This window comes from Procambarus clarkii, chromosome 57 (assembly GCF_040958095.1).
Source record: "Procambarus clarkii isolate CNS0578487 chromosome 57, FALCON_Pclarkii_2.0, whole genome shotgun sequence".
In the NCBI taxonomy this organism is placed as follows: domain Eukaryota; kingdom Metazoa; phylum Arthropoda; class Malacostraca; order Decapoda; family Cambaridae; genus Procambarus; species Procambarus clarkii.
The window spans coordinates 9652346-9676742 of record NC_091206.1 but is presented as its reverse complement, the minus strand read 5'-3'; the positions used below and the strand labels follow the sequence as shown (position 1 = coordinate 9676742).

The 24397-nt window shown below is 40.3% G+C and overlaps 1 protein-coding gene across 4 annotated transcripts; it reads right to left on the bottom strand.

Annotated features, from left to right (window-relative positions):
- Nucleotides 1-6158: 6158 nt before the first annotated feature.
- Nucleotides 6159-20483, bottom strand: LOC123745075 (mucin-12). Of its 4 annotated transcripts, none has more exons than XM_069306247.1 (2): nucleotides 20253-20483; nucleotides 6159-14452 (listed from the first exon to the last, which is right to left on the bottom strand). In XM_069306247.1, the coding sequence occupies exon 2, from the start codon at nucleotides 14428-14430 to the stop codon at nucleotides 7660-7662; it is 6771 nt and encodes a 2256-aa protein (XP_069162348.1). In that variant the 5' UTR covers nucleotides 14431-14452; nucleotides 20253-20483; the 3' UTR covers nucleotides 6159-7659. The 4 variants fall into 4 exon arrangements, with proteins under 4 accessions (XP_069162348.1, XP_045581332.2, XP_045581334.2 ...); XM_045725376.2 differs by lacking the exon at nucleotides 20253-20483 and adding an exon at nucleotides 16723-16834; XM_045725378.2 differs by lacking the exon at nucleotides 20253-20483 and adding an exon at nucleotides 16558-16681.
- Between the last annotated feature and the right edge of the window lie 3914 nt (nucleotides 20484-24397).

Here is a 24397-nt window from a genome sequence, read left to right as displayed (position 1 = left end):
TACGATATCATATCCAACAATTCTGTCAGTTATGGATAGTTTAAACCAATCAACAGCTGGAATGAAGCTATATGTGAGAGATGTTTCACTGGAAAGGTGACTGATTTACTGTAATCTGGCAGGCTGAACCACACATTTCTCTGGCGATGACAAATTCAGGAATATTCTGCTGTTCCTGACAGTCTCTTTCTAGCATCCACATACACATCAAACTTTTCTTTTAGACCCAAACAGAAGTTTTACAGAGACTTCAGTGCCATTCCTGTAGAATTACAAATTAATTTAGGATCATGTCGTGTGAATGGGTTGTTGCACTGAATCTTTCCAAAACACATTTACAAAATGAAGTGCATACTGTAATGCCATTTCCAACTTACCCAACTTTTCATTAAGACTGTCAGCTACTTCCTACCACGTGTTTCTGCTTCTGGTCACAAGAGATTCCATCAAGTCCTTCCTTTCTCTTTTCATACCCATTTATTGTTGCATCACCTTTGATGCAACATTGCAATGTTGTTGATGCATTTTACATCAACAAAAGCATTGTTGATGCAACAATGGTTTTGTTGCATCAACTTTGCAAGATCAATGAGTTTCACTCAAGCACTTGTGTACATACAACTATGTATCCAACGGAAAACTTTAAATGCAGAATTTCATATCATACTGATGATGTACAAAAAATCAGCATTGAATGTAATGAAACGCCATTTTCTGGGTGAGACCTGGAGTTATCCGGGCTGATATAAACGTATTAGACCCAGGCATCTGTTAAAAGTGAATGGAGATCTTAGGCCTATCGGGGGACCACGAGCCAAAACCTGGCCCCCCTCAGAGAGGCACATGAGGAGCAATGGCCTATAGAAACCCCAGTGTGGTTGGAAGTATTCTATCTCCTGTATTCTATCTCCACAACCGGTGATTGTCCCCCTGAGTCAAGAGGAGAGAGTAACCTTCCGACTCGCACGAAGCAAGAGGGGGACTCAAGGGTCACATCCATCGGACCACGGAGCCCCTGCAGGGTTTCCCAGGGCCCTTAGCCTTATTAACATGCTAAGGGAAGCTCAGGCAGGGTACTCCGAACCGGCACCCAAGACTACCGAACAATCTGCTAATAGCTGAACCCCTGGGACGTGTCCACTCATGGGGGCCTAGCATGGGGTACCACCAACCACACAAAAACTGAGAATAGATATAATGATAGATATATACACCACACAGAAGGGGTAACCACCAAAGCAGACCCCCCTTAACCAGGCAGAAAAACAAAAACAAAAGCAAAACCCTGCAAAATAACAACATACCCATGTGGAACAGAGCCGGCCACTATAAGGGGTGAAAACTAGCTGTGCAGTACACCGCGCCCCTGTCAGTGACGAAAACTACCCCATACCCAGAGGCAAACACGGGCAACAAAGACCCCAGTTGACTCAAAGGGCGGCCAAGTACCGAGCAGTAAAAGACACAGTGGGGGTAGATCCCGAGGTGACGTGTGGAAGGCGACCCCAAGCCCCCAAGGGGTAGTACTTACAGGGCACTTGGTGGCCTGAGGAAGGTGGCATGAGGCGCATGTTGCCCGAGTACCGAAGAATATTACTCCTGGCTCATAAACCACCAGTAGAGACAGTCCACGCCACAAGGCACAGAAACAGAGACAAATTGCTGGAGTCAGAAGCACAAGACCACCTCAGTAACACATCAGCCTGAGAACTGCAGGGTGGATCACCGGCATGGGAGTCTGGGGCTGCCCCTACCCCCTCCCAAGGAGGGCAGGGGGAGGGTTGCCAGACAATGACACAGCGACATGATGTCATGCTAGTTTGCTAATTTTCGTTTGGGGAGTTCTGTCCACCTGTTCGACGCTCGGTAGCAATAGTTTCAGCAGAGTAGGGGTTTGTTTTGGGCGCCTACCTTTTTGGCTGCCAGATCCGGTCAATGGCAGACACAGAATGAACCCAACCACACGGGGTTTCTATAGGCCATTGCTCCTCATGCATCTCTTGAGGGGGCCCCAAGTTCTGGCTCATGGTCCCCGGTAGGCAAGAACTCCGTACACATTGACTGATGCCAGAAAGTTAAACATATCCATTCAGCCTAGATAGCTCAGGGGAGCCAATGGGGCTCCCCCCCAGAAAAGTTTAAAAACTGTCAGTATACTTTCTAAAATCAGATACAGTATTATGTTCCCCCACTCTGCTCTCCTCATTATAACACGCGCTAATCTATCTATATCTTACATATGGTATCTGTGCATGGGGTTTACCCACTGCAAATTACCTCAAACCTATCATCACTCAGCAAAAATCTGCAATCAGAACTATAACAAACTCTGTCTTCAGACAACACACAGCTCCCCTCTGTTTAATCCTCACAGTTTCCTACCTTGTGCTTCAAACTCACACTATATCTTGTACTACCCACTTCCCCAATATTAGTACTTAAGACATATATCTTTACCAGTGTAATCACCTCTGTCAATTTATATTGTAGTTATTTGTTAATATAAAACTTTGCTACAATGTACCTTTTCATCTTGCCTGATATGTTACATTAAGGACCTGCCCAAAACACACTGTACGTTAGTGGCTTTGCAAGAATGTACAAATACCAATCTTATGTAATCTCACCAACCCATTGTACCTTCTTGTGAACAAATTATTATTAGTATATTATTATTATTATTATTATTATTATTATTACTATTATTATTATGAGAATGAAAAGTTATCTAGCTGCCTACAAATGGATAACAAACGATGAGCAATGTGATAAGTTACATCCCAACTTCACTGAAGTCATTAGGATGAATGGATACAGTACAGCTACATAAAAAAAAAATGGCCGGATAGTAAGTGTGTCAAGAAGGTTTAGCATTATAAATGTCTTAAACATCTTTTAAGAAATGTAAAATTCTTAAAAGGAGGCACATCAATAACTCTTGCATTTCATATTAACAAAAACTTCTCATGGTCTCCAGAAAGGTTCACTCTTTCTGGAGGAGATCCTGTGGCTCCCTGAATACATCTACCTGAGATTGCTCCATACTAAAATGTCACGGCTGTCATGTTTGGCCTACTGAGAACCGAAGCCAGAACTTGGCCCCCAAGTTCACAGAGGCACAGGGAAGGAGGGAATTATCAGGGGGAAAGCTCCAAGCTATTACAACTATCACTGAAAAGGGATCAGGATAAGGATTTGGGATGGGACAGGGGAAAGAAATGGTGCCCAACCACTTTGTCAGAGTTTTTACAGGAAAGAGATGGTTGGGTTGACTGCATCTATCTGGACCTAAAAAAGGCTTTTGACAGAGTTCCACATGAGAGATTTTTCTGGAAACTGGAACATATTGGAGGGGGTGATAGGTAAGCTTCTAACATGGATGAAAAATTTCTTGATAGAAAAATGAGGGCCGTAATCAGAGGTAATGTATCAGATTGGAGGAATGTCACAAGTGGAGTACCACAGGGTTCAGTTCTTGCACCAGTAATGTTCATTGTCTACTTAAACGATCTACCAGATGGAATACAGAATTACATGAACATGTTGGCTGATGATGCTAAGATAATAGGGAAGATAAGAAACCTAGAAGATTGTCATGCCCTTCAAGAAGACCTGGACAAAATAAGTATGTGGAGCACCACTTGGCAAATGGAATTTAATGTGAATAAATGCCATGTTATGGAATATGGAATTGGAGAACATAGACCCCACACAATCTATAAATTATGTGAGAAATCTTTAAAGAATTCTGACAAAGAAAGGGATCTATTGGTGGTTCTAGATAGAAAACTGTCACCTGAGGACCACATTAAGAACATTGTGCGAGGAGCCTATGCTATACTTTCTAACTTCAGAATTGCTTTTAAATACATGGATGGCAAAATACTAAAGAAATTGTTCATGACTTTTGTAAGACCAAAGCTGGAATATGCAGCAGTTGTATGGTGCCCCTATCTTAAGAAGCACATCAACAAACTGGAAAAGGTGCAAAGACAGGCCACTAAGTGGCTCCCAGAACTAAAGGACAAGAGTTACGAGGAGAGGTTAGAGGCATTAAATATGCAAAAACTAGAAGAGAGAAGAAAAAAAAGAGGCGTGATCACTACGTGCAAAATAGTAACAGGAATCGATAAAATTGATAGGGAAGAATTCCTGAGACCCAGAACTTCAAGAACAAGAGGTCATAGATTTAAACTAACGAAACAAAGCTACCTGAGAAATATAAGAAAATTCACTTTTGTAAACAGAGCAGTAGACAGTTGGAACAAGTTAGGTGAGAAGGTGGTGGAGGCCAAAACCGTCAGTAATTTCAAATCGGTATATGACAAAGGGTGCTGGGAAGACGGGACACCACGAGCTTAGCTCTCATCCTGTAACTACACTTAGGTAATTACAAAACATTACCTCCTGCAAGGGCCTAAGCAGAAGAATCAAAGATTTGTAAATAGCCTAAGGTGAGGCTCCGGTGGCCTGGCCTTTTAGACACAAACTCCCAAATGCACCAGAGAGGACAACTTAGACTGTGCAAGGGCAGTATCAGTAGGCACCCAGGGAAGAAAACCCTGAGCACTTGCAGATAAAAAAAACAGCAAGAGCAAAGCCCTCATAACAATCCAGGTAGAAAACATACACCTAAAGATAACATTAAAATAAGGAATACAACAAGCAAATGACCCCTGCAGGATGAACAAAGTTCAAGGATGGCCGGTACTTAACTTGAAGAAGAAAGACTTGCCCACAACTAGTAGACCAGACCACTTCTGGTAGAACCATCCATCAAAGCTCAAACTAGCAACATCATCAGCAACAAAACTAGCTGGTCAGGGGAGCTGGCTGCAGGCTGAGGTCGGGCTGCCAAGGAGTGGTGATCGGTACTAATAAGGTTCCAGCTAGTTTGACTGAATCCCTTGTTGTCTGTGAATCGTTTGTAGAGTCGTTTGCCTGTTTTCGAGATTTTACTTTCTGTGAACTCTCTAGTTGTCTGTAAATCCTAGCTGACTTTCAGAATGCTTTCCCAGTGTGCGTGGCAAATTTTCACTTGCTCCTTACACCTCTGTAAAGGGGCGAGGTTCTGGCTCTGATTTCCCAGGAGGCCAAATAGAACTTCTTTGACTGATGCAATTATTTAGTATGAAGCAATCTCAGCAAGGTAGCTTCAGGAAGCCTTTGCTCCCACAGAAATATAAAATTCCTACTGTATGGTATACATGAACAAGAGGTTGAGTCTATTTAATGTGTTGGAATGACATATGGACAAGAGGTAAATCAAATAAAATAATTAATTTTGTCGAGGAGACTTGAAGCCTGTGTATGTGTAATTACCCAAGAGCAGTTACAGGATGAGCTTCGCTCATAGTGTCCCATCTTCCCAGCACTCTTTGTCAATTAACGCTTTGAAACTACTAACAGTTTTGACCCCCCCACCACCACCTCACCTCACTTGTTCCAATCGTCTACCTTCTGTTTGCGACAGTGAATTTTCTAATGTTTTTTCGGCAGCTTTTTTTACTTAGCTTAAATCAACTGTCTTGATTTAAGAACAAATTTACTCTTGAAGTTGTGTACTGCCATAGCAGGCAGGGAAGGGGGGCAGGAACTACAAGACTAGGGAAATTTTTAAAAATATTAATTCTAATTCAGATCACATGAGTGAAGCACCCCCCCCCCCTTCCCAAATGATAATATACATTTGGTGAATCCAAAATTGTGTTTCATTATAAACAGGGTGAATCCAAATTATGTTTTATTATAAACAGGGTGAACCCATTGATATTATAAAATGGATGGGATAGAGAAAAGCTAAATCTATTTTGCCAAGATGTGGAACCCAAAATACCTTCATTATCTCTCCTCCCTCCTAACCATTTATGAAATGATGCTCCTGCTTGTAAGACTGCTAAAGACTAGCAAATAAAAGACATTCCTTTTCACTTGGCAGACAAAATAAAAAAAATACAAATAAAACATTTAACTTCAAACTATTCACTTCTCACCTGGATACTGGGGTGCCACCATATGCTTACTTCCACTGCTCTTGTTCTTATAATGTCTATATGTAATGTAGGTCATTACCGAGTGGCCCAACTCACTCCATGTATCAAGGGAAAATCAATGGTAAAAATTGTTTTTTATCAAGGGAAAAAAATAAACTGTAAAGATGGTTTCATGTACTGTTATGGGAATTCTTTTTTATTTAACTTTACTTCCTTGGCATTCATTTTAAACCTAGACTTTTCCTAAATTTAAATCACAAATATTTGGGTAGATAACATAAATTTAAGTAATGCACAAATAAATTATTAAAATATTTTATTTTTAACACTACTCTTGAGCACCAAATTCACATTCCTTTTTTTACAATACATCTACATAGAAAAGAAGTAAAGAAGAACTATTCCAATAATAAATAAATAAAAAATATTTTAGTATCAAAATAAAGCACCCCTATTATCTCATGAAACATATACTGTACAGTGCATTAACATTACAAAAATAAACAGCTGTTGCACTAGACAGACAAAAGATGAAAGAAAACTATACCTTAACCAATAATTAATATTGACAACTTGACTGGTATAATAATCTCCATAAACACAATACAGTAATCAGTTTTATAAGCAAGCATGACAAGACTTTGTTCCACCTTTGCAGAAAAATGTACACATCTACCTGCACCTCTAAAGAAAAATGTATTCCCTGATATACATATGAATGTGAAAGATTTACATTTAAGAAATTCAAACTATACCACAAGACTGCACCTAACTTTCCTTCGGGGTCATCATGTAGAACTAGTGAATTAATAACTTCCTGACTAATTAATTTTTTATATTAAACTAATAACACAGTGGATTGTAGTTCTACTATAATTAAACTTTACATATATTTCTTTGTGAAACCAGAGAACAGAGAAGCACACTTAAATTATTGAGATAAGTTTCTGAGAGTTGCACAACATAGTGCTGTTTATTACATTTGCTGCATAAAAAGGTATTGAGAATAAGATAATATGATATTAAACTGGAGTAATTTATGGCCAAAATAGCTGTGGTCATAATTACTTCTTCCAATAATCTGGTATTTACCTTGGCGCAGAGAAAATACAAGTACTTGGGTAATTACACATAAAATACCTCTCACACTGTTCCATTCTGTGCAACAGCACCTCTAAGAACCAAGCCTTACATCCAAACAACAAATAATTTAAGCCAGGATTCCATAAGTAGGACTGCCTGTGAACTTGTGCAGTGAGTGCTTTCCAATCATTTATATACATGATTAAAAAATAATAAATCCACACAACAATAAATAAGCACCAAGAAAGCTTAAATCCTCACAGCTATCAAAATTCTTAATCCCTTAATTTGCGTACTTCAGTCAAACTACATATCAGCATATCCAGCAAGGTTCATTATTAACAATGTGACTGACTAGGCCTTACTTTCATGAGAGTATATAGTTTTAAGTTGCACATTATTAAGGGTGATGCATTTGAAACAATGCAAACTTGTACTTAATGAAACATTTGCTCAAAATATAGCAGCCACACAAATAACATCTTATTTTACATGTATGAATTCACATATTTTCAAGAATCTCAAGTCCCATGCACCTAAAAATTTAAAGTCAAAAATAAAAACAAAACTGGTTTAGCCTGTCTCAGCTTGGGGCCATGGAATCAACTTCACGTGGGTGAACATCCTTAACCACCAGCCACTGACATGCTGAACATAGCAGCGAAATTGTAGCTTTGTTTATATTCACTTGTACACTGTCAGTGCTATCATAGTGCCGAGAGCAGCCAGGACACACCATTTTATTTATGCGACGATTCATGAACACATCATACAAAAGAACTGAGCACTGAGGTATATTATTAAGAGGAGCCTTGTTTTCCTCATTCACTGACACACAATTTTTTCCAGCATTAAATGCACCATTTTGGGGAAGTTTAGTTTTGGCATCATTTGTATCAAGTGATTTTAAAGATTTATGGCATTTTAAAGTGGCTTCAACAGCTGCCTTACGCTTTGGTCTTGTTGGACGTACATCTCGATTGTTTAAAACAGGTTTTTTATCACACAAGCTGCTGCTATAACAGCTATAGTTATCCGTTGCATATATGCGCTTAATGACAATACTACACTTCTTCATATCAGCAACAATTGAATGATCATTACTTTCACTGAACACACTTGTCACTGATGACATTGAAGTATCACTACTCCGGCTACATCTCCTACTGTCGCAGGATGCACGTGAGGCACTAGTTGAGCTGGCACAACTTTCAATGCTTGGAGCTGGGGATGGCAATTTTAAGTGTCTATCTCTCAATTTTCTAGTTGAACACATACTAATTTGGTTTGCAGACTCATTTTCTAACCTACAACTCCTACGCACATTATTAACTGTAACTGGCTGCACATTTTCATTTTTTTCATCTGGAATTATTTCACAACTCAATATTGTGCTATCATGTTCACTTTCTTTTAATTTAATATCTACACAATTATCTGTTGTCGAAACTCTAGTTCGTAATGGATTAGCAATTGTTATTCTAATAGTTTTTTTCATCAAATTTTTATTTGTATCTAATTTTGTCTCTCTTGACTCATTACACATCTCGGAGATTTTTTGCCTTTTTGTTCTTTTGGGGCTTACTGCTAAAGAAAATGTAGTGTCTTCTTTCAGATTTATTTCATCATGTACTAGCTTTTGTTCATTTTTACTAACTTTATCAGACCCCTCTTCACTACATATATCTTCTCTACCATTTATTATGCTGTCTATTGTCCAACGGGTGTACTTTGCCATGGGATATTTCACAGAATTTCTGCTATCCATTCTCAATTCTGTAATACCAGCATTTTCTGTTCTACTTTGTCTGTTACACTCACTTCCTAATTCACTGTGAAGTAATTTCATTTTTATAACTATTCTTTCCTGAGAACTTGGAGAAGCTCCAGAATCAGACTTTGTAGAGGAAATTCCTGAAGTATGCTTCTCAGGGGACCCTAAAGAATCAGAGCAACTGGGAGATAAAATGGCACTATCATCTATTGGTGATGTTCTGGTAATACACTTTGAATGTACAGGAGATTCACTTAGAGGTTGAGATGTTGGGCTTGAGAGGACAGCAGTTTCACAGAACTCATTTGGGCTTACATCCACTGATGACTCTTGATTGGGCAACTTTGCTTCCTCTACAGAACTAAGATTATCTAAAGAATTGATGGAGGTAGAGTTCACAGGCAAATCCCTCGGACCTTGTGGCAAATCTTCACTTGATTGGACAGATGGTTTTGTATCAGGGTGACCATATGTTTCTGTCCTTGATTCGTGGTAAGCCTCTCTCAAACCATGATCAACAGAATCCATTATACTCGAGTAACCTGGAGAATTTCCTACATCAGCATGAACCGGTGACTCTTCGGTACTTGGAATTAGAGATTTATCTAAAAGAAAGTTGTCTCTACTACCAGAGATAAAACCTGAATCTCTAGTCTTGATATTAGAATCCTCACATGTATCAGGGTGTGCTGAAGAATATACAGAACTGGAATGAACAAGTGATTCCCGTCTGCTACAAATTCCAGCAGATTCTCTTACTTGAGAATCACTAGAATCATTTGTGCATAAATAAATAGGAGATTCCCCTGTATCCGTATAAACAGGCAGTTCCCCAGTGTGCCACGAAGCGCAGGAATTTCTTGTGTTTGCATATACAGGTGATCTTGAATTTGGGGAAAATGAGGATTCTCTAAAGCTACCACAATCAGACACATTTCTAGGAGTGGAGTAATGAGAAGAATCTCTAAAACTTGAAAGCCCTACACTGCTGCTTTCCGTTTTAATTTGTATTTCATTGGAACCATTGTGTTCAAAAGATTCAGTAAAGCTTGGAAGAGCTGATGATTCATTGTAAGTGTTAACAAGGTTATCTTCTCTAAACTTTAGGTCAACTGATGGTTCTTCAAGAATCATGTGCTGGGAATTTATTCTGAAATTTGGAATTGTATTGGATTCCCTGTAACTATTATCAGCTCTTGGTTTATCAGCCTGAACTGAATTAGATGGGTGTCTACAACTTGTCCCATAACTCAGCAGATCTCCAGAGTTGGGGTTACCAGATAGTTCACAAGAACTGTTGTGATTTAAGGATTCTCTGAAACTAGTATTGTAGTTATCTGGTTCTCTAAAAGTTGGGAGATATGGCTGTTTGGAATTGGTGTCATTTAGAGTTTCCTGAAAACTAGGAAGAATTTGCTCTCTTGGACTAGAATGTCGACCGTTTACTCTAAATGCAGGAAGAACTTGCTCTCTAGGGCTGGTGTGGCTAACTGTTTCTTGAAAGCAGGGAAGAACTTGCTCTCTAGGGCTGGTGTGGCTAACTGTTTCTTGAAAGCAGGGAAGAACTTGATCTCTAGGGCTAGCATGGTTTACAGATTCTCTAAAGCCTGGTAGAGCTTGCTCTCTCGGACTGGAATGGCCAACAGGTTCTCCATAGGGTGGAAGCATTTGTTCTCTGGGACTTGGAATTACTTGATCTCCAGGGCTAGGATGAGTTACAGATTCCCCAAAAGATGGAAGAACTTGCTCTCTGGGACTGGAGTGATTTACAGTTTGTCTGTAATTGTTAAGAGGTTGTTCTGTACAGTTACCAAGGTCCAATGTATCTCTGAAGTTGGGAATAGCTGAAGATTCCATGTAGTTGCTAAGAATATCTTGTCCTCTGTATCCAGCAGGCTCAGATTGTTCTTTGAAACTAGTATGAGAGTTTTGTGCTCTAGTGTTTACATGAGCCTGCAGTTCACCCATATTAGAATGCAATGGCATGCCCCTATAATTGTGTGATTGTGACCCTCTTGAATTATCCTGTGAACCAGGATCTCTATAATTATTATAACTGGGAGGTAGAGATGAATCTCTGTAAGCATGTCGTAAGGATGATTCTCTGAAATCGGGGAGTACTGGCACTTCTCCAGGACTGACTCTAGAATGCAAAGGTGCCTCTCTGTAGGTAGGATGAGCCAGTGATTCACCATAGTTTGACTGGGAATACTGGTCTCCAACGATAGGATTTATAGAAGGATTCCCAGTGTTTGAAGATAGAGGCATTCCTTGGCTGCAATTCTGCATATTATTTGGCATATTATTAGAACTACTATAGCTTGAGAATTCTCTAGAGTTTGGATGCATAGGGAAGTCTCTTGATGCAGAATACATCATCATATCTGTAGAATTTTCACGAAATTCACCAGCATTATTTTGAGTATTATATTGTCCAGTACTTGAATGAGCAGGATAGCCGCCAGAATTCATTGCCACTGGGAAGCTGCCACAACTTGAATGTGCACTAAATCCCTCTGAATTTGTTTGTCCAATGATCCCCCCAGGATTATGAGGAGAATAGTCTCCAGAATTGGAGTGCTGAGGAAATCCACATGAATTGGTCTGTGTTGTAAATCCTATTAGATTGGACTGTGTGGAAAATCCTCCTGAACTTGAATGCATGTTAAACCCTCCAGAACTTAATTCGGAAGGGAATTCAGTAGTATTAGTGTGCGGAGAAAACTCTCCTGAATTGTTGTAAGCGGGGAATTGATCAGTGCTAGAGCTTCCAAGAAATCCTGATGAAACGGGGAACCCACTGGAACTAGAACTTGCAGAAAATCTATCAGAATTAACCATATGTGGTAGTCCCGTAGTAACCATATGCGAAGGAACTCCCAGAGAGTTAGTTTGAGATAGGAGAGCCCCTGAACTAGAATGTGGTGGAATTGTCTCATCATTTGATTCTGGAAGGGGTCCTATAGTACTGGAGTGTGCCGAGACTCCCATTAAATTCATCTGAGGTGATGGTCTAGTGGAGGTAGTAGAAACTGACTGTGTAGCATGGACTGCAGAGACAGAATGAGGAGGAAGTCCAGAAGATCTTGACTGTGGAGAAAGATCTGTCATCAAAGACTGGGGAGACATCCCTGTATACCTTGAGTGAGGATGGATTCCCGTATGGTTCACTTTATTTATTGACTGTGGAGAAATCTGATCAGATATTGACAATGGCGATAAATCAGCTGATCTGGACTGTAGCGGTAAAACTGTGCCAACAGATCTGGACTTGGGGGATGCATCACCTGTCTTGGAATGCAATGACACATCAACTTCATTAGACTTATTCTGTGATAGCAAGTCAATAGTCCTGGACTGTGGGGAGACATCAATACTCTTAGACTGTGGAGACATTTTAGCAGATTGTGATTGTGGAGACATCACGTTAGGTCTATTGGGAGACATCACGTTAGGTCTTGATTGTGGAGACATTGTTGTGGATGGTGCCCGTGGAGCCATTGTTGTGGATTTTGCACATGGAGACATTTCAAGTCTTGGCTGTGAAGATACTTCTGTAACCTTAGATAACAGAGATACATCAACAGACTTTGAGCGATTAGGAATTCCTAGAGAACGAACTTGTGACATATTTCCAACAGGTCTCGACTGTTGTGATGTAACTGGTCTAATATGAGGAGAAATAGTGGACTTAGAATGAGGAGATTGTCCAGTTGAATTGGGTTTTATAGTGGGTCCTCTTGGACTTGCATATCTCATTGATCCTTTGTTCAGGTATCCATGTAGCCCACTGGAGTCTATGGACATAGCATTTGCTCTAAGATTTGCTTGCATAGCAGTCCCTCCAAGTCTATTCTGAAACGAAGGTCCTCTGGGATTTGAGTGTGCAGTAAATCCTTTTGTTGTGTGTAAATTTAGTCCTTTTAGAGTAGTATCTAATTTAAATCCTCTGTCATTTAATCCTAAGGATCTTAAATTTGAGTTTGTATGTGGAGTATATTTGGAGTTTGGATGTATGGGAATGCCCCTAAAATTTAGCTGTGTACATTTTTTAAGGTTTGAAAGTGCTTTAGAACCTCCCTGAACAAGTGTCCCTCTTGAATTGATGGGTTTATAGATGTCTTTTGATACTGAGCGACTCATCAGTCCTTCCGAAAAGTGTCGAACCGAAGACCCACTCTGAATGCTGACAGATGCAAATCCTTTAAAGACATTATTAGCCAATGATAGTCTGGAGTTTGACTGTGATGAAAAGTTTCCACTTGGTGCGGTGATTTGTGGGTTTGCTGTAATTACAGATCCATTTTTAACAACAGCAGCCATGTTAGTAGCTTGCTTGGTTTCATTCTTTATCCTGCCAACAGTCTCTACATTATCAACCATCCTCCTCACAATGGTTACACCACGACTCGCTAGAGTTGATTCGATCTCCATTGCAGACTTTTTTACAAAACGATTAGCACCTCCACAAAATTTTTCTTTTATAGTCAGTAATTCACTTTTGCTACATTGTTCAGTATTACTAATTTGTTTACCACTAACACAAGTATCGTTGTTAAGTTTTGGGTTTTTGGAATCTGCGATGGATAAACATTCACTTGAGGCTTCTCCATTTTCATCATGTGGGGCTACTTCTTTCTCATTCGGAGTATTTGAACAATTGTTTTGATTTAAATTGTCGTCTTTTTTCTCTAAAGGATGAATAACTCCAACTTCCTCCCCATCAATAATATTGATGTCAGAATTACTGTTATTCACTATATGATCTACATTAGTGGTTTCCTTATTTTCACTTCCTTCTTTATCAATGATCTTTTCATTATTTGCATCAGATACATTCTGTTCATTGCTCTTTTCTGCATCTCTGTCAGTAGTTCCCTCCTCATGCTTCTCACAATCAGCATTCACACACAATATTTCCTGTTTATCTTCATTAGACACATGAATATTCTCACTATTTTTTTCTTTTTCTTCTAGGTTTACTTTACTCATATTTGACAATTCTGAGACTGATGGATGCTTACTATTTGACGATTCTTGTGTGTTGGCATTTTCAACGTGCTCTACATCAGTAGGCTCGTTATTTTTGTTCACAGATTCACAACTTACATTTGATACATTGCCTGCCTTATCCAATTCATTAATCTCTCTATCACCGGGTTCGTGGCACTGGTTTAATTCTTCATTATCTGCAGCCGATACCTCATTGGACCTATCACTTTCTACATTTTCAACATCAGTATTTTCTTGAGTCTGATTAACTTCATTACTATCCTTTGTCTGTTGTGGTGCCTGGCAATCACCATTATCTGAGCTATGGCTGTTTACATCACCATCATCACCACCACCACCGCCATCCCCTTCACCACCGCCACCCCCATCATCATCCTGGCTTGCCTCTTCACCATTTGCAGTCACCTCTTCTGGTGTTTGGCAGCTGCTACTTTCAGATTTCTGACCCTTACCATCACTAACATAAGCATCGGACAAATTGAGTGGCAAGTTGCTGGTGCTGGAGACATAAGGTGGAGATGCCAGGGATGATCTCCTCCGTGCTACCAGCGACCGGAGGCCTGGCATAGCTTCAGCAACTCAGCTGTACCTAAAAAAAAAAAAAGGATTAATAAAATTTGGCCTTTATTCCAACAAGTTATTGTCAAATTAATATTGCACTGTACACACACACACACACACACCACACTTTAATGGACATATACAGTACTTTAGTCTTATATTAAAGTTCCCTTAAGATGAACTACAAATCAGTACACATTACCCATATCAGTACACATCACCCATATCAGTACACATTACCCATATCAGAACACACCACCCATATCAGTACACATCACCCATATCAGTACACATCACCCATATCAGAACACACCACCCATATCAGTGCCCATCACCCATATCAGTACACATCACCCATATCAGAACACACCACCCATATCAGTGCCCATCACCCATATCAGTACACATCACCCATATCAGTACCCATCATCCATATCAGTACACATCACACAGGATATGATGGACTATGTCACCCAGATGTGCCAGGAAGCTACAGACAGGTTTATCCCAATCCAAAAGGAGAAAAATGAAAAGCAACAGATAATCCATGGTTCAACCAGGAATGTAAGGTTGGGAAGCAAATTGAGTGCAAGAACATGGAGAAACTACAGGAAATAACAACACCAGAGAGCAGGGAAAGATACCAGAGGGCCAGAAATGAGTACCTCAGAGTGAAGAAGCAGAGAGAGGCAGTATGAAAATGACATTGCAAGTAAAGCCAAGACCCAACCAAAACTGTTCCACAGCCACATCAGGAGGAAAACGGCAGTGACTGTTTACTCCACAACTGTTTACTAATTCCCAGGTACAGTACCTATTTACTGCTAGGTGAACAGAAGCATTAGGTGAAAGGAAACATACCCACCCACTTCTGTCCAACCTGGGATACAAACCCAGGATTTCCGACTGCACGTTGAGAACACACCTAACTGTACTGTCATGCAGCACTGTTTATTATGTAAATACCCATACAAAACCTACTGACCTTCAATGGCAAATTTTTTGTAGTCTGATTTAAAATCATGGACAATGTTACCTGTAATAGATTCCAGAGCAACAATTTTAAAAAAATCTATTTATCCAGCTATTCAAAATGTGTTTTCAGTATAATTTTACACTTCTTTTTTTAAGTGTGGCAATTCTTGTTTGCATATGTGGCTGCATTTGCCAATTCAAAAATTCATGTTAGTAGTAACACTATCAACCCTGGTGAGGTCCTATGATTATAAGTCACCTCTCACTGAAATGTTACTCTACTCTTAGCTTCCTTTCAATCCATTTTGGTGTCAAGGACTTTATAAAATGGCTGAAACTTATTGTACATAAAAAATGATGATCAAAATAGCTTGGCACTTAGGAGATACTACAGTAATATAAGGAATTTCAAGATTTCTCAAAAGTGTATAGACAATTTAAACAAAAGAATATATTGTTTCTAGCATTTAAGCTTAAAAAACAAATATATATATATATATATATATATATATATATATATATATATATATATATATATATATATATATATATATATATATATATATATATATATATATATATATATATATATATATAAGATATATATATATATATATAAACTTAGGTTGTCAATAATATGAATTATGTAATACCAACTAGTTTAACAAACTTTCATTGTATTACAAAATATATATATAAATACTCAACTGTTTAATTACCTGACTTTTGTAAAATTCCTTTCTATTCATAATGATTCCCGTCTCACAACAAATAAATCACTTTAAAAATAGACTGGAGTAACTAAACACTTTTTTTTTCTTCATTCTCAATTCTGGCTGTGTGCCAAGCAGCTCATGATGACATCTCCCTAAACAACAAATTCTATTATCATTCAATTTTTTCCCAGGCAACTCAAGTGCCTTGTGTTGACAGTGTGTTGAGGACAGACAGCAACATCACAACATCTTAACTCAAGTTTTCCTACTTGTGTCATGTTTGGGTTCTATACTCCCTTCACTTGCCTCTCGGAAGAGGAGGGAATTCACTTCACTAAACCAACAAGATGACGTCTTTATACAGGCGGAGGTCAAGACGCCGGAAATAATGGTGGTGTGGCAGGTGAGGGGGCCCCAAATCACAACAGCTCACGCCACTAACCAATATAACCTTGGCATTCCAAAACTGGCCTCAAGCAAACTCCGTGTTGATTCGTGTGGACACTGAGCCAGCGCCACCTACACACCTCTCCTCCTCCTCCTGCTCCTACCACGGCCCTATCTTATAATATTAAGGGAGTAATCAATATTTAAAACACGCCCTTACTTCAGTATTACATCCAAGTTTTTCAAAGACACTAATTACGAAGTAGGTCACTTAAGAAAACGTAGACAATCCTTCTGCGCGTTCACTCTGCGCGTCCCTGGCTTTTGTTATGGTAAGAGTTGGCGATTAATTACAGGCCAAACACTAAATCAAAATGTTGAAATATTTTATTTTACTAATGATTAGAGACTTAACGTCAATTATAAAATGCAAGAACGATTCAGTATAATTTAATACTATTTCTGTTTATTAGACGAGCAATAAAGGCTTACTTGAATCGCAAATGAGCAGCGGGAGATTTGGATGATCATTCCGGGAGAACGATAATGGCCAGGTGCAAAATCATATCTACAAGGAAAAAAAATAGTTTGTCGCAACATTAGCCCTATTATACTATCTTAGAGTTTGATATCAAAGCTGTTATCATTTTTATCCCAGCTTCCTGTTGTGAAATAAGGCCTAGTAGCGCTTATAGAGTTACTAGGGTAAATAATTATGAACCCTTCCCCAAGAAATATTCATTGATAAAGTTTAGAGCATATAAACATTAATTCACCTATAGATACTTTATTTCATAATATAATTATAATAACTTAGTGATACACAGATGAACTTTATAGGAGCTCATAACTATAATGAAACAAACAATGAGCAACGGCTACAGTTTAGGATAGAAAACAGGAGATATTAAACCAAGGAACCGCATACCCACCGAAGTCATAAATGTCAAAACACTGCTGCAATTTAAAATCCATCTGGATAAAATCGGTAAATGGAGGACCTTTGATAAGCTGTTTGAAAATAGCTTATCATCCAGAGTTATCTGACTGCCGCAGATAACTCTGCGTCAGTCAGGCGCAGAGATCTCCCTCAACGTACCTATTATACCTCGTTTTTCAACGAGGATATTTTGCACATCCTGCCATGCCTACTGGTCTCATGTGATGTTATTTCTGTGATCAGATTTGTTACAATGTCTCTCTAATATTTCCCACATGAAGATTATTATGTATCTCTCTCGCCTGCGCTCTAGAGAATATAGGTTTAGAACTTTTAATCGGTCCCAATAATTAAGATGAATTACTGAGTGGATTCGAGCGGTAAATGATCTTTGCACGCTCTCTAGGTCACCAACTTCTCCGGCTTCGAATGGGGCTGTTAGAGTACAACAATATTCCACTCTAGAGAGCACTAGAATTTTAAAAAGTATCATCATTGGTATGGCATCCCTTGTTTGGAACCTTAACACCTTATTTACCTGAGGGCTACTACCACTAGTGGCCTCGACGAGGACAGGAAGCCGGCGGCTTGTCGAAGGTCCCTCCATTTGCCTTGAAGATCTTTTCCAGTTGACTTTAAAAATTAAGGCCTTTACGGTGTCGGCGGGTAGGCTGTTCCATGGGTTTATTATTATTCTAGCATATGCTGCTTTTAAATCAATTAGATCTGAACGACCACCAGTATCAGCTAGAAGAGATGATCGAGCGATTTCGGGAAACATTTTTGTGAGTCCCCAGAAAGTCCGTAAGAAGAGCAAGACCCAGATTCACGAAGCAGTTACGCAAGCACTTACGAACGTGTACATCTTTCCTCAATCTTTGACGGCTTTGGTTACATTTATTAAACAGTTTACAATCATGAAAACTTGCCAATCAACTGTTGTTATTGTTATAAACAGCCTCCTGGTGCTTCGGAGCTCATTAACTGTTTAATAATTGTAAACAAAGCCGCCAAAGATTGAGAAAAGATGCACAGGTTCGTAAGTGCTTGCGTAACTGCTTCGTAAATCTGGCCCCAAGTCTGTAAACCTAGATTCCTTCAACGACAATTTGGCAGGTCGCAAGGAAACTCTTGCTAATGACGCCCTACAAGCTGTAGCTCGTTCAGGCCTTAAAGACAGACGACCAGTAAAAGTGCAAGCAATTCTGTGTCGATATGCATGAAAAAATTGAAGACGAGTTTGAACAACGTCTTGTTTTCAGTGATGATGCTACATTTCATACGAATGGCAAAGTCAAAAAGCATAATGTTCCCATTTGGGGCAAAGAAAATCCCCATCCCACAGTTGAGCACACGAGGTATTCACTAAAAGTGAATGGACGTGTTTAGCGCCATCTCGTGGAGGTGGGGTCCCTCGAGTGTTTCAAACGTGGGTTGGACATGTATATGAGTGGGATTGGGTGGTTATAAATAGGAGCTGCCTTGTATCGGCCAATAGGCCTTCTGCAGTTACCTTTGTTCTTATCTCCAATAATGAATTTGATGACACGTTCTTCTTTGAAGAAATTATGACCAGCGATGATTATCTGCACATTCTTCAGAACTGGCTAATTGATGAACTGATTGCAAATTAAAAGGGACGCTTCATTTTTCAACAGGATGGGGCTCCACCTCACTGGAAGCTCACTGTGCGGGCTTATCTCAATGCAGCCGTCTTCCAAAAATGGGGTGGTAAATGTAAGAAGACAAATAAGTGCAATTATGTATTATTCATAGCAGTTAGGAATTGTACTTATTTTCACTTAGTATTAAATCGTACTGTCAAATATATTGTGAATATTTGAGTTTACCTGAAAAACTGAGTAGAAAACCACAACCTCGCCTAAGCGTCTTAGTTTTTGAAGATAATAATTTTATTGCTTCTTAATTACAATTAGTACTTGACCTATAGCTATATTGATATTACAGTTTTATAAAACTAATAAAACAAAACTAAAATATATTAATAAATTGTAAAGTAACTCAGGATATTTTAAAATTTTGTATAAAATCTATATTGTTTAATAAACCTGAAAAAGAAATTCTTGATATTTAAAACTCGTGTATTTCTAATGGTAATTGAAAACTTCATCCTAAAATGCTGAGCGTCTTAACAGAAAACGAAGAGAATTAAATCGGGGGAGGGAGTTGGGTAAATGTAACAGCCCGATAAGTGCAATTATGCACTACTTATGACAGTAAGAAAGTGTACTTAGTGTGTACACTTAGTATTGAATCGTACTGTCAATTCGGAGGATAGGTTGCTTAATGAGAATCAGACAGGAAGATGATTCTTCCTGGCCAATTCAGGAATCTAAAAATTCAAGATCCAAAACTCTGCACCTGGGAATCACCAACAACCAAAATTCGTTTAACTACTATCTTTACATGATAGTCTGATGATAGATGCAATTACTGGTGTCGACCCCAGTTTGCTAACTGTAGGTAGTAACTAAGTGATTGTAACCTATCCACCGCTGCCCACTGGATGGGGGGCGGTGTGCAGGACAAACATATCAATTGTGACACTAGCTCTCCACATATGTCAGTTGCTTAATTTAGAAACTGTACTTGTGGTCGATCTCGAACCCATTGTTGATGTGACGACTTATACTGAATTTTGTAACTAGCTCACCAAAATTGTAACTTGCTTGGCTAAACGAATTGTGTTGTTCAGTCCCTGAGCCCATTATGTGCCTCTGTAACCCTTTCCACTACCGCCCACAAGATGGGTATGGGGTGCATAATAAATGAACTAAACTAAATACTACCTTTAATAGCGCTCCCTTCTTTGCCTTATCTCTTGGGTAAACTGCAGTCTCCCCACAGCACTCATCTTCCAGCACGGCGACGAGTTCGAATGAGTAATGCTGCTTTCCTCTTGAGAGTAAACACGTTGTTTCATCTGCCTTAGCTCCTCCCGCGGAGGAGCTGTCCAACGCTGTCCTTAGAACTCCACATAGATCTATCAGGTTCCTCACTATACTTTCCATTTTTATTCTGAAGCATAATCGGAGCTCCAGGTAACACAACCTCTCACTAAGACTGCCTGCGCCTGACTGTCCCATGAAGGGACTGGTCTATGTCCCCCCCCGCTTCTTACAAGCCTACAGGAACGCCAGCAAAGAATCACTGCAGCACTGTAGACTTACCTTAAACATGCTGATACCCACTTGACGTGGGCCGTATCACAGGCGCACATCATGTTTAAAATCTGTGAAATCATTCATATACCTTTGGATTTATCATTTGAATTTTTAGTGAATTCTGCATCCTACGCCTTATCTTCAAATGCACAAAGAAATATCCATGTATGGATACAATAATCCAGGTGTGGGAGCACCAGAGTTTTACACTTATTTATTTATTTATATACAAGGTACATTGGGGATTAAGAGAGAACATAGGAATGATGTTGATTTTACAATCTTGTAAAGCCACTACTACGCATAGCGTTTCGGGCAAGTCCTTAAACTAACAGATAATTATAAGTAGATAATTTACAGTACAATTTACAACAAATGTTTATAAGTACTTTACAGCTTTACTTTACGGGTACAGGTAATTTTAAGCAGATAAATTGCTGTAAAATTGACAAAAAATGTTTACCAGGTCAACAAAAATAAAGATTAGAATAATACATTGTAGCGAGTAAACATCATGCTCGCTCCAATCTCTCATTATCTTAATGGCATAACTGATAATGAGAGACTGGATTGAGTATAATGTTTACTCTCTACAACATAATAATAACAAAACATTATAATGAACAAGGATTTCAAGGTACATTAATATACATTAGGATAAAATATCAGAGTTATACATTGGTTCACTGTAGCACAATTTAAGGATCATTTCAAGGAATAATGAAGTAGAATATGCACTCAATATAACAACCATGATATCAGATGATATCAAAGATTACAATGGTAAAGTAATATGGCTTAGGTACATATATTGAGGGATTTGGTAGCACTAGATACAGTGCGAGTTAAGCTTGTTAATATAAACAATATAAAAAGGGGCTGGTCCGGGCCAGCAGCATACAGGTTGGTCATACGGACCTTCCCTCCCTGCATACAAGCCTCTATAAGACCCCTGTATGTATCACCGACACGGGAGACATCTCCCGTCACGCAGGGTGCCGTCGCACCTCCACAGATCTCCAGTATCAGCTCTTGATACTGGTAATGGCTCAAAAGGGCCACCACTTACGGGCTATTCATACCTGTGTCACCTTTTGGGTGGCTTAATCTTTATCAATCACCCTTCGACCAACCAGCTTAAACCCTTACCCGTACTGCGCATGTATGCGCCTGTCACCCTCAACCCTGGCGCAGTGCAGGCCATCTCACTCCCCTCCGCCTGCCCGCCAAGGAAGACGTGCGACAAGCGTAGCTCTCATCCTGTAACTACGCTCAGGTAATTACCCACCAATACTCCGGCCTGTCCCACTCCCCTTCCCAGCATTCCGGCCTGTCTCACTCCCCTTCTCAGCATTCCCAACCTCTCTCACCCCCCTCCCCATCTCAGTGGTAACACTGGTCCGGTGCTTCGCGAGCGATTTGGCTGGGTTCGTATCCTCCGGGATGGATTGACTAGGCACCAATCCTTAACAGTATGACTCTGTCAAGGGGCCTTACGGCTGAGTGTACAGCGCTTGGGGTTCGTGGTCCTAACGTTCCGGGTTCGATCCCCGGCGGAGGTGGAAACAAATGGGCAGAGTTTCTTTCACCCTGATGCACCAGTTCACCTGGTAGTAAAATATATACCTGGGAGTTAGACAGCTGCTACAGGCTGCTTCCTGGGGGTGTGTAACAAAAAGGAGGCCCAGTCGAGGACCGGCCCCCTGGTAGACGATGAGTTGCAATAACGTGGCTGATGATATGATGACCAAACCACACGCAAGAAGATAAGGAGACGACGACGTTTCGGTCCGTCCTGGACCTGTATCAAGTCGATTGTCGACTTGATAATGGTCCAGGACGGACCGAAACGTCCACCATTTGGTGCGGGAGACATCTCCCGTCACGCAGGGTGCAGTTGCGCCTCCACAGATCTCCAGTATCATCTCTTGATACTGGTAATGGCTCAAAAGGGCCACCACTTACGGGCTATTCATGCCCATGCCACCTCTTGGGTGGCTTAATCTTTATCAATCAATCACCGAAACGTCGTCGTTTCATAAAGAGATGATGTCGTCATCGTCTCCTCATCTTCTGGTGTGTGGTCTAGTCTTCAACCATCTGTCTCGCCACCAAACTCGCACTTTCACCAGAGCTTACACTCTCCCGCTTCACTTCCCGGATTACAATTTCACTCATTATACTTTCACCGCCAAACACTGCTGGCCCTTTTCCTGCTCCCGTCCCTAAATTTATCGATTTAGGGAGCCGATCGGCCGAGCGGACAGCACGCTGGACTTGTGATCCTGTGGTTCCGGGTTCGATCCCGGGCGCCAGCGAGAAACAATGGGCAGAGTTTCTTTCCCCCTATGCCCCTGTTACCTAGCTGTAAAATAGGTACCTGGGTGTCAGCTGTCACGGGCTGCTTCCTAGGGGTGGAGGCCTGGTCTAGGACCAGGCCGCGGGGACACTAAAGCCCCGAAATCATCTCAAGATAACCCCGCTCATACCCTTGCTGCTCCACGGCAGCACCCGGCCCCTTAATGACTCACCTCAGCGCTACAAACACTCCTTCTGTTTACACATTCACGGAGAGTCTAGGGTGAAGCGTCTTCGTATGATCCCACTGATTTATGGATTTTATAAGTGCATTATACATACCGGCCATATACCAATATACATATTCACATTTAATTTCAAATTTTTATTCAAAATAATGTGTGTAACAAGAACATAGGTGTAATGTACAGTTGTGGGGATAGGAGTTACACATACCAATTAGTTTTATTTCTTATGCACCTCATACCTATCCTGTGGGCGGTAGTGGAAAGGGTCAGAGGCATATATTTTCGAGGTCGACATGGAGAAGAACACTTGCGAATGTATGAATATTCGTAAATCTAAATCAGCAGATAATGAAAATGAAGCCACTATTACGCAAAGCATCGGTCACTTACTCATCAAAATGTATATAATATAACCCATTGTATCATCTTGTTAATGCATAAGTAAAAATATTATTGTATTGATTTATCTGGTTATACAGGAAGCGACCATTGGTCGTGTTTTTGTTGGGGGGGGGGGAGGGGGACGTTGTTCCGTGGTGGGGGAAGTGGAGGGGGGAGCAGGGAGTTGAGGGAGGCGCAGGGATTGAGGGGGTTGAGGGAGGCTGTAGAGGTGGCAGGGGAGCGGGGAATTGAGGGGGGCGCTGAGGTGGAGAGGGGATCAAGGAGTTGAAGGAAGCGCTGGGGGAAGGGGGGGGGGGGATGAGCAGGGAGTTGAGGGAGGAGTGACGGGGTTGAGGAGGAAGAAAGGGATGATTGGTGGAGGGTGGAGTGAGCCGGTGGCCGGGGAAAACCACTGATGAGCTACTCCTCCTCCTCCTCCTGCCCCATCCACCGGCCTCACCATAAACAAAGCACATATATATCATGGTTACAATCAATGTTTTAATGTATGGATATGTGAAAACAACTTTCTACAGTGCACTCAGCCTACAGTTTAGGCCTATTGTCTTATGTATGACCCTTTGTCCTGCGTGACAGTGAATACTAGCATTATCCTCACTTTAATAAGACTATCAAAATCCTCAGATTAGGCAAAATTGTAATTAATTTTGTCAATAAAGATAATAATAATAACCATAAACAAAAATGGTGTCCCAGCATGACGGAGCTAACAGACTACGGTAGCAACATCTACGGAATAGCCTGTGCCGAAAAAATTTAGTTGCTCACGAAATTAACTTCTCTAACTTTGGTCGGTTAGTCATCGGAGTCGCATAAACATGA